The sequence below is a fragment of the Mchenga conophoros genome, linkage group LG10 (assembly GCF_057382185.1).
Source record: "Mchenga conophoros isolate Kocher_MC1m ecotype Shallow Benthic linkage group LG10, M_conophoros_male_GT1.1, whole genome shotgun sequence".
NCBI lineage: Eukaryota > Metazoa > Chordata > Actinopteri > Cichliformes > Cichlidae > Mchenga > Mchenga conophoros.
Window position 1 is genome coordinate 15,432,682 of NC_140535.1, and position 11,048 is coordinate 15,443,729.

At 38.4% G+C, this 11,048-nt stretch overlaps 2 protein-coding genes across 2 annotated transcripts; one reads left to right on the forward strand and one right to left on the reverse strand.

The window, feature by feature from the left end:
• Positions 1-1,853: 1,853 nt before the first annotated feature.
• LOC146565556 (transmembrane 4 L6 family member 1-like) lies at positions 1,854-4,246 on the reverse strand. Its single transcript, XM_085287927.1, has 5 exons — positions 4,059-4,246; positions 3,572-3,637; positions 2,482-2,618; positions 2,209-2,395; positions 1,854-2,115 (listed from the first exon to the last, which is right to left on the reverse strand). The coding sequence occupies exons 1-5, from the start codon at positions 4,233-4,235 to the stop codon at positions 2,107-2,109; spliced, it is 576 nt and encodes a 191-aa protein (XP_085144053.1). The 5' UTR covers positions 4,236-4,246; the 3' UTR covers positions 1,854-2,106.
• A 1,091-nt stretch (positions 4,247-5,337) lies between these two features.
• Positions 5,338-9,279, forward strand: LOC146565557 (mannose-P-dolichol utilization defect 1 protein-like). The gene is made up of 7 exons (XM_085287928.1): positions 5,338-5,477; positions 5,711-5,776; positions 7,414-7,546; positions 7,778-7,863; positions 8,490-8,605; positions 8,725-8,835; positions 8,926-9,279. Exons 1-7 carry the CDS (start codon positions 5,387-5,389, stop codon positions 9,046-9,048), a joined length of 726 nt encoding a protein of 241 aa, XP_085144054.1. The 5' UTR covers positions 5,338-5,386; the 3' UTR covers positions 9,049-9,279.
• The last annotated feature ends 1,769 nt before the right edge of the window (positions 9,280-11,048 follow it).

Genomic DNA, 11,048 nt, shown 5'->3' on the forward strand with positions numbered 1-11,048 from the left:
GAGGAAGTCTGTGATTTCATTAGTCTCAGGTTTGGTCATTTGTGATGAGATCCTATTCTTTGAACTATATTTGCTTAGTAATGGTTTTTAGAGATGGCTTAATATTCTCAGAGTGTTGAATATAACTAGACCACTTGTCTGTGTTTCTTTGCTATGAGTGGTGTTTTTTTCTTTTATTCTTCTGTCCATTGTAAGTTGTTTTTATTGTCTTTATTATTAACAGAAAAAACCCACCACTGAATAAAGCCAGGCTGTTGTGTGGCCTTGTGGATGATATCCACGTTGGGGTTCACTGGGGTTCAGTCTGCTTTACCTATCCATGGCATAGAGGTGATTTAGGGAAATGATTTGGCTGGAAATTGGGTCTTGGCTGAAAATTGGTTACCCATTAAGTCTGCTATTCTGAATGACAGATGGGTGTAGAAGTCTGTTAGAGAATACAGGGTTAAGCCCTAATGACTTTTATGATCTTCAGACAAAAGGTATGAGGACCTTTAGCAGTGGGATAAGTGGTTATCAGATGACTCACCTGTGAAATTGATAGACCGTGTTAATGGTTTGCGGCAGACTATAGGGCAGGTCAGTTGACAAAACAGAACCTAAAAAAGCCGCAGGTCAAGATGAAACATTTGTGTGACCAGAACTCTGAGAAGTCTCAAGTGGGTAAAAGGGTGACCAGGACACCAACCCCTGGATCTGATGAAATTTGCAGGGTCATATCCTAAAGTGCGGCAAGCGTCAGAATAGAATTGTCTGATTGCTACTCAAGACCAACTTTACGAATTGTTAAACGTGTCGAAACCATATAATGTCTTCGCTTTATCTCTGTGTATGTCAAGCTCTGTAGATTCTCCTTCCTCAGCAATGGATTCAGCTTTGATTGCTAACAGTGTGATGGTGCATTCAGACATGTCTTTTTATTTTCTTTATTGTACTTTTTTATTTATTTAAGAGCCCCCAAAGTCTATGTGTGATCTATCTTTTCTTGTCAATTACACATATTCAAAACGAGTGAGTTTCTTTTGTTGTTGGAATGTATAACAGCCACCACTTCTTAGTGTGAGAGACATGTTCAAAAAGCAGTGTAAGATAACAATGTCATACATCGACACTGTTATTGCATGCTCAACACACAGCTTTGTTTTGCCGCTGTGTACCGATAATATATATATATATATATATATATATATATATATATATTTTTTTTTTTTTTTTTGCTTTGTTTTGCCGCACACAGCGGCAAAACAAAGCTGTGTGTTGAGCATGCAATAACAGTGTCGATGTATGACATTGTTATCTTACACATGTATATATATATATGTGTGTGTGTGTGTGTGTGTGTGTGTGTGTGTGTGTGTGTGTGTATACTTTTGTAATTTCTAGGCTTAAATGTCTCTGCAGTTATATTGGGCATCAAGCAAATCGAAGGCATATGTATTAGTATATATCAGTACATTAGTATATTATCTAGGCACTGTACTGACAACGAGAGAGAAACTCATGCTGAACAAAACATGTTTGGTGTCTGGGCAACACTTAGGGTGAGGCAAGATTACTCAGCTGCCATAAAGGTTATCATGAGATCTGAAGTTCCCTTCCTCACCTTCCTCACACACAGCAATGTTTTGAGTGCTGTGGATTGTATTTTGATTGATTATTCTTTTTAGAAAAACCGTGAAGTTTGTTAATGCATCTGGAATATGAAATTGCATTTATACAGGATAGATAGACAGAATAAAGTTTGTGTGGAGTGAAACAAAGAGGTGCACTCTCAAATATCACTGCAGTTGTATTAGTATATTTTTTAGTGACTGTAATGACAAAACACAAGACACATGTGTAGCTGTGGACCAGAAGCATTTATTTTCAAGCAGTTTATTAATATCTGACTCTATGATTAGCGTGAATTATTTGCAATACTGTACTCGTTTCACAGCGGACGCTAATGTGTGTATGTAACAGCAGCCTCAAGCATATTAAAATACCCCAACAATACTTTTAGAGCAAGCATACACTACAGATGTACTGAAGGCAGGAACACTTCTTTTAGACTCCTCTTCAGATGTGGCGTAAATGCAAACAGTCAAAAGCCTCCTGATCAGAAACCTATGCATGCTGTAATTTGAAAGAACAAACATCAATAAAACGAGGGAGCCGCTGGTGAGTGTAACTTATGTGAAACATCAATGTGTGGTCTTTTTACCTCACCTCTTTTTTGTCACAGGTTCCAAACAGAGTGCCGGCAAGGCCATTGATTATCTGCATGGCACAGAGCAACCCCTGCAGGCAGCTGGCTATGAGCAGAGTCATAAACAGCGCAGTATTGAACAGCACCACATTCTTTGGCTCACTGCACTTCGCCCACGACTTATAGTCAGTCAGGTAGGTCATATTGCTGCGTGAAGAAAAGAGGTTTATGAGCAACCAGAACTTATTGAGGATTTTAACAAGTGTCTTTGGAAAACTGCTTCTGCTTGTCACCTGCTTTGGAAAGGTCTCTGCCAATCACCGGTTTCAGATTTGCAGAGGGGGCCATTTGTTAAGCCAAGAAATGCTGCGATGAAGCTGTAAACGGCACCCGCCGCACCCAGTGCAGCAAACAGAATAGATAGGAACATCTGCCAGAGTTAAATGACAATGACAGGTCATAAAAACATTTCTATTGCAGATTAAGATATTTGGTATTAACAGTGAATTCTGAGCAGCTTTTAATATTTCACCTCTGTTCTTCTAAGATTTGTGTGAAACTATTATTTATAAGTTTAAGAAAGAAAAGCCAAATAACTGTCCAATGTCCTTTCTAGCTCCTATCCTATCACGAACTACAGACTGACGTCCCAACATACCTCTATTATTAAAACAAGATAATAGTTTCTAGTCAAGACTCACAGTTGTGCATGCATGTGCATGTCATAATGGTGTTTTGTTTTGCTTAACTGTCATTGCATTCTTCTATTCTCGATGCAAATCTTTCGTTAAGCTTATTGTTTAATTTGGCAAATTGTTTGGGAAAAAAGAAGAAGAAATGAATTGAGTTAGTATTTGTGGTAATTTGCTGTCTTATCTCACATGGACTTAAATATTGCGTAATAATGATACAACACCAAACATATTTCTTCTTTTTGGAAGTGTCTCTCCGCTTGGTCGCACACCCGTAAACACTTACGTGTGAACTGAATATATCTGCTTTAATGTCCTTCCTCATACTGCCATCCTACCAGTATATCTTATAGCAAAGCAGTCGCACCACATGATGCTATCACCTCCAGATAATTTTGAATTCCAAGTATCCAAGTGTTGCAATCCAAGTAGTACAATCATTTTTCTTCGAACGCGATGATGTTGATAGCGCCCCCATGTGTACTTGAAAACTGTCCCCTGTTGTTGTTGTTTTGTTTGTTGCAGTTTTTGCTTAAAGGCCTTTAAGGTTTTGTGAATACAGGACACTTTTTATCCTTTATATAGAGACTTTGGCAGTTCTTCCTGATCTTGCAAGTAGTCATTTAACTACAATTCCTTTACCAGTTACTGAGACGTACCTGTCACCAGAAATGTGTTCAAAGTTACTCACCCCTAAGCGATTTGCGCAGCACCCGTGCTCTCCAGTCAAGTGAATGGAAAGTGCTGACATGAAAACCTGTGGTGGTACACACAGAGTTAAACTACTCTGCATGCATCATCAACAAGAAACCAGTTCAACAGCACTTAAGTTAAGTTCAGCCACTCTAAGCCTTTAAATAGCACCAAATTTTCAGTAAGATTTGAAGAGCTTCTAGATTAAACAAATTCCAGGTTGTTGTTTGTTTTTGTTTTGTTTTTTTCTTTTAACCAACGCACAAAATCTGTACTTGGAGTAAACTATTCTGTAAAACCATTTATAGTCTGTTCAAATTGAGGTTTTACAATATATTTTATAGTTTACACCATCTATCAGACCATCTATTAGATGTAATAATAATAATAATAATAATAATAATAATAATAATAATAATAATAATAAAAATAAAGACTTGGCTCCCACCCTTACAATCCAGCACATAAGAGAAGTGAAAACTCACCAATAAACCTCCTCCAATGAGTCCCCCCATGTACATGACCTCTCCAGTGATGTGCTGTTTTTTCACATACTCTGTGCTGAGGTCGGGGAAGAACAGCACGATGTTGCAGATGATGGACAGAAGCACCATCGGGTACAGAGTATAGGCAATGATACGCGAGCATTTTCCAGTACACATGTTGTCACAGAGAAAACTAACCAACTGTGATTAAAGACTTTCTGTTCATCACGTTTTAGTGCACATCCTTCCTGTTTTTTGGGTTTTTTTGGTCTTCTTTTTTTTGAGAGGAAAGACGTCCTACATGAAAAAAAAAAGAAGTTTGAAGCGTATTTGCATTGGTGGCTTCATTTTATTAAAAATAGGGAGCTGGTAGAGTAGTTTTGAGCCAAAACTGAACGTCTTTATCGAACATCCATCCCCTGTGAAAATCGCAGGTTTCTTAATGGTGGTGTCATAATGATGATGGTTCAGTGGTAGGGTCGCTCAAAGTATCCGCTGTAGGGAAAACAAAAGGCCTAACTAATTACACCTGGGCATAAAACCTCTACAAATTTGTGATCATTTATATAAAATCTACAGCCTTTATCTGTTTCACTGATCTGTTAAACTCACATTTTGTTGATTTAGTTATCAAATTTTCACCAGCGGGAGGCTTCCTACTTTTGATACCAAAATAAATTGCTACAAAGACTCAACAAAGAGCAATAATAAAAACTACTACTCCGAAGTCTCAGCACCTCCTCATTTAGGACTGTTTTCTATCTGATTTTCTCCCCCACCAAAAATGGGCTACTCTTAAGCGAGAACACCCTGGGATGAAAACCAGATATGATTGTAGTCTGTTTTTTCATACTTGGGGAGATTTTCTGTGCTTTCTTGTAATCGGAATTCCAGATGTGTGGGAGGCAAGCAGGATTAGTACGTCACATGTTTTGGTCAACCCTCCAGTACACCCGCAGATAATGCCCTCTCCTACGAAGACACTGTTGTAGCTCAGCTATGAAATAAAAAATGTGAAATTTGTTTCAGAGCTTTTAGCAGAGCATGAGAAGTAGATGTCAGTTAAGTACTTTGCACACAACTGAATTCAGTTATGTTCAAACTGTGCAGTTCTCCAGAAACATCCCATAATTATAGTAACCTCTTTGCCATTACAACAAAGACTACAAAAGCTGGATAACATTTTTTTTCTCTTGGAAACTGTGGTTTTATCTCAGAGGTCAAACGTCTGGCTCTTTATCCTCTTTGGACTCCACTGTAAACACTGGGAAACCTTTGGACCACTCCCCCTGTTGCTGATGATCATTCCCGGCTACGGCTGAGCCACTATGGCCACGTCAACCATCAAAGAGTTTCTTGTAACTTATTTAATGCCAGAAAAATGCTACTACGAGCTCTTCCTGAACTTTCACTTTCACGGTGAGGCTTCCGGCTGACACTTTCAACCGACCGGGTGAAATGGAAACTTAATTTTTCCAGATGCAGATGAGTGATAGCGGGGGCTGGGCGGAGGGTGCGTGGGGACGAGGGAAAGTAAAGATGTTGGGTTTTTTTGGGTTTTTTTGCCTTTTGCCACCTACAGTGCAAACTTATTTGGAGATCTGACGTTGAGGTACATCTTCATTGTCTGAGAGTTTTCTTTTGTGTTACAGTGCCATGCCTAAAGTTCGTACTAAACAAAACTGCCGGATTCTGGATCATACTGGACACATTCCTGGGTAAGACGCTGTGATTTAATCATGTGTTTCAAAGCAGATCACAGCATACTGTATCAATGACAAACGAGGTTCATTAACAGGGCAGTTTCACATTTAAGAAACAAAACAAGAAAAGACATACTAACGCAATCGCATTTTTCCTCCCTCTAACCTCCCTTTACACGATAATCATGATGGATAATAATCAAATCATCATAACATTTTGTAAGACTCCCTCATTGCTGGTGCAGATAACATCTGGCCAAGCGGTTAAGCCACCGCATTAGCATGTCGTTTTCATGCAAAATGCAGAAACAAATGACGGCGGGAAACGGATTCATGCCACAGCACAATGCACATGAATATTTGCGTATTTATGTGGTTATTACCATGTGGCTTTTTTTAGGGGGACGGTTCCAAAAATTCTAAATTTGTCACAGGCAGCTCTCAGTACAGGTGAGCCAATCAGAATTGCAGGACATTTTCAGTCCCACCCATGAATTTAGAAATAATCCATGCACAAAATTCTTAAGCATAAAACACTGCTCTGATGCAAAATGTAAATCTAGCTGAACAAATGGTTCCAGTATGCTATTTAAAATGCATATGCCTCTTGCAAACCAAAATTGCATCTTTATCTACTCTCCCAACTTTTTAAAACTAATTCACATGTTTAATATAAGCCAAAATAAGTTGAGTAAATCCACTTTTTTCTTTGCTTGCTTGTTTTTTGTTTTGATTTTGTTGACATAGGTCCATTTTAGTTAATATAATAATAATTGTGTCCCAGAATGCATGCGCAACCTGCTTACTGTAACCTCTTTAGTCTGGGAAATGAAGAGTATAAATAGACATGATCAAGCCCACGTACAAACACCATGGGTACACCAAATTTCAGTGCCAGTATTTTTCTAGTCTTTTGTGACCACACTGAGTGTGTCCTTTTGACCAATACAACCCTGTTACTCATATTACCAAAAAAGACAAAATATTTTCAGTTTCCCTCCTTTATTTATAGAACTACATTTATCCTTGACTTTCACAGGTCATTCCACTTGTGTGGTCCTGGGGATTTTTAAGATTTTAGACTTTCAGGTTTTAATATTCTCTTTGATTCCTAGTTTGTTTAATGTTCATGTTTGGTTTGTGTGTTTTTAGCACATTTAGTCTAAAAACTCTTCCCCTCGATTAGTTATCTCACCTAGTTAGTTGTTCCTTATGTTTTGTTTTTAGTTTTGCCTTCCTTGTCTCCTCCTGTGTGATCTGGATTAGTTGTGTCCCCCCCACGTGTCTCCTCTCTGCCTCAATCACACACAGAAAGGTGATTGTCCTTTATCAGAGTTTCTGTTCACTTCCCCCCAGTGTGTGTGTTCAAGCTTTATGATTCACTAGTGTATCGTTTTGAGTTTCCCCATTTTGACTTCGTGTGTTGCTTTTATGACGACCTGCAAACAGTTGATAAGCGGCTCGTTTTTTTCTTTATTTCCGTTTACCTCTCTGCGTCTGCATTTTGGCCCAATTTTAGAATGACGCTGACTGACTCAGATGTTTGACTTGCAATGAGTGCTTTCTGTCTTTTTCATGTTGGTCCAGATATGGACCATTAATTTCTCCTCTAATGACCAAATGTCACCTGATTCCCTGTTGTTTCCATGCAGCACAACTGCCTCAGTTGATAAAGATGTTATGGGGAGGAAGTGCAGAGGGTCTGAGTCTTAGCGCCTTCTTCTTGCAGCTTTATGCTTTCTCGTGTCCTGTTGTGTACGCTATGGCCAACAACTTCCCACTCTTGTAAGTAAGCTGATGCGCAGATCACACCGTTCGTAGGATTTCCCATTCATGCCATGCTTTACACCACTCAAGTTCAAATTCTCAGTCTGTTCATCATGCATGACTCACTTGCTCAAGCCCTGCATAGGCACACCCCAAATCCTCTCAACTTAAACACAGTGGGTGACTTAATTTTTTTTACCTTTTCTTTCTGTGCTACCTTAAATGTATTTCACTTGAACTGTTCAACAGTGCCTGGGCTGATAGGCTCTTCATGCTTGCCCAGACAGTGGCGATCGTCTTCCTCATCCTCCATTATCGCGGTGATACGGTCCGAGGTGAGCACATGCATCTGCAGATTTTGCAGAGGCAGAGTACAAAGAGCAGTCCAACATGACATACTTTCACCGAGGCAGGCAGGTCCCGCCACACTAATACAAATAATTAAGCGGTGACAGTGACAGTTAAGACAGTGTCCCCCAGTTTTTATGTTTTCAATTTGATACTGATTTTTGGAGATTTAACACACAGTTGCTTTTTTTTGGCCCTATTTCTCAGGGGTAAAGGATTAATTAAAACAATGCCCGGATCTGGATTGACTCCAGGAGTTAATCAGCGGGTTAAGGCATGATATTTATGACTTGAATGTGAAACTATTGGAAATCTCCAGCACTTGGCTGCTTCTTCACAGAAATGAACTTTGAGTGACACTTTAAGGAATCAGCTGCGGTCATGCAGGGTCTGAATTGCATTAAAGAACCTCTGTGTTTTTTGTGGTCATGCAGAATCAGCCAGATTCTCCGAGCTGTTATATCTGAACATGGAAAAAACAACACAGTGATGTAGTGATTGTAGGGTTTGAACAAAGTCCCTCAAGGACAGGGTGGCTGTGCTTTCAAATAGCGCCACCTTGTGGTGTTGCTGTATTCTTCATATATAATTGTGGTTTCTGTTTCTGTTGCAGGAGTTCTGCTCCTCTTTGCTCTCTGTGGTGTAATGCTCCTCCTGCGCTCCTATGCAGCAGCAGCAGTCATCTCAGTGATACAGGCCTCCAGTTTGGCGGCTTTCATTGCAAGCAAGGTAGCAACTTATCAACTTGCCTCATTTATGAGCTGTTCTATGATAAATGTGATCACTGAACTGTAATTTTTCTTTTTTAAGTGCACGGTGAACACATTTAGTGGATTTGTTATTTACAGGTTCTCCAGGCTACAACAAACTATCACAACGGCCACACGGGTCAACTATCCACTCTGTCAGTGTTGCTTTCATTTGCAGGGTGTCTGGGTGTGGCCTTTGTTTCTTTACAGGTATGCAGTTAAGAATTACTAGCAGACATATGTGCACAACCGCATAGTTGTGGTTATACTAACTGGAACAACTTGAAACTTTTTTTATAGGAAAATGGAAACTCTCCTGTGAGTTTGTCACACATACTGTCAGCCTGTCTCAGCTGTGTCCTTCTGGCTCAGATCCTCTGCTACAAGGCCGGCGCTGTCAGCACTACAAAGAAGACAGTGTAGAGCACAGTGATGATGCTGCCTGTTATTATATTGTGCCTGAGGTTGGCCTGTCAAGTACGGAGCCAAAGTAGCAGTAAATGTTTACAGATTTTTCCTTTTTAATATGTCCAAATGCCACTGTCACGTGTTTTGTGTGAAATATTATGTCTGTTTTAGGTTATTGTGACCTAAGGGGATAGAAAAAATACTTTGTTGACCACCAGGGATTCAAATAAAATGACTTTATTCTCACAGAAACAATTTTCACTGTCTGCGGCTATGACAAAATATTTTTAAGTAATCTGGCAGCTCTGTGTCTTTCTGTTGAGCCATTTCAAATTTGCATCAACATCAAACTAAAGTTTACCAGATTAAACTCGCTGAGTAAACCGCAAACCATTTCAAAGTGGGCTGAAATAAATATATAATATAATAATATAATAATACAGAAGCTTTTGCTGGAATATCACTTATTAGTCCCTACTTTGAGATTACAGGAATATTCATATGGTCATACTTTTATTTTTTTACTTTTATGTTTTACAAAATAGAAAAACATTACTTTTGTGATAGATTTTGCTCTTCCTGTTGGTATCACATATTGATCATATTTTCCTTATTTTGTGTTGTAATTTGAGCGTCTCCAAAAATTTGTACCCTTTACCCGAGGCACTCGCACAGTAAGCTCACAGTCAGAGTGCTTAAGTTCATATCTGCAGGATATTTACAGTGTTCAGTAATCTAACTTGATCTTCAGGTATTTTTAGCCACCAGTGTTTGTTTTTGTTCAGGTAGTTATTTCCTAACTTTACTATTTTACAACAGAACACAAAAACCTATTATATAAACAATTTAATAACTATAATTTATGAGGTTCCTTATTTCAGTATGGATTTAAATGTAGTGCAAATTGAACACTTGAGCCACTCATCCCTTTTTTATAGGAAGACTTTCGTTTGGCTGAGGTATCTGAAACTACAGCAAAAATTTCTGGCACAACTTCACCTACTTCCAAGGTGCATGGAGAGGATGAAAGAATTCACAATGCAGGAACTCCAGCAAGACTTAAGGGAAGATGAACAACTTTAATAACTGACCAACGCGTTTCGGCTTGTGGCCTTCATCAGGGTCATAGTAAAACATTGTAGAAAATTGCTTAAATACAAGATAGGAAAAAGAAAAAAATTAAAATTAACCAATCAAAACTTCATAGATAGATCAGATGACATATAACAGGTAGGTAATGATTAATTGGTTAAGTCACGCAAAAGTAAATACTGGACTAGATCATTAATGATGAGGAGGGGAGGAGACATAATCCCCACCTGTCTCAAAATAACACATGTGTGAAATACATAAGAAGAATACTATGAATACACAAAAAAAAGGGACAAGGCAGTATTTAATAATAAAAAGAGGTTCATCTAGCAGTTGAATTAAAAAACAAGAGGACATCATCCCATAGGAACACATTTGTTAAAAGGTCCTAGTTTATGTCTCTAAAATGTAAAATCTCTAAAATGTAGAGTTAAGATGAGATGTCTAGAATGCTACTCCTTTGGCTGAAAAAATAAATAAAATTAATTAAATAAACATTACCCATACGAGAATAATTTAACCGATAAAATTAGAAAAAAACATAAAAAAGGTTCAGTTCACAAAAACTCATTGATAGAAAAATCCTCATTCATACCTCTGGGGTGCAGACTCTTAAAGCGGAATATCCAAAATGCTTTTTTTCTGGATAAAGTTAATATTACCACCTCTTTGGTTTAGTTTTATGGCTTCAATGCATAGAAACAATAATGGTGAATTTGGATGTTTATCATTGAAGTGTCTTGCAACAGGGCTGGTTAGATCAAGCCTTTTGATCGAACATCTGTGTTCATTAATTCGATCTTTCAGAGGGCAGGATGTTTCTGCTATATTCATTTTATTGCATAGGCACTGTATCATGTAGATTACATTTTCAGTTCTGCATGTGATAAGTATCCGAAACTACACAAGGACTGGACTAAAAA

Bases quoted from the DNA above. Each gene is read 5' to 3' on its own strand.
- LOC146565556 (XM_085287927.1), bottom strand. From the start codon at position 4,235: ATGTGTACTGGAAAATGCTCGCGTATCATTGCCTATACTCTGTACCCG. The intron at 3,638-4,058 runs GTGAGTTTTCAC...GTACCACCACAG, and splicing joins TCATTGGAGGAGGTTTATTG to GTTTTCATGTCAGCACTTTC. The intron at 2,619-3,571 runs GTGAGTAACTTT...TAACTCTGGCAG, and splicing joins GCTGCGCAAATCGCTTAGGG to ATGTTCCTATCTATTCTGTT.
- LOC146565557 (XM_085287928.1), top strand. From the start codon at position 5,387: ATGGCCACGTCAACCATCAAAGAGTTTCTTGTAACTTATTTAATGCCA. The intron at 5,478-5,710 runs GTGAGGCTTCCG...TTTGTGTTACAG, and splicing joins CCTGAACTTTCACTTTCACG to TGCCATGCCTAAAGTTCGTA. The intron at 8,836-8,925 runs GTATGCAGTTAA...CTTTTTTTATAG, and splicing joins TGGCCTTTGTTTCTTTACAG to GAAAATGGAAACTCTCCTGT.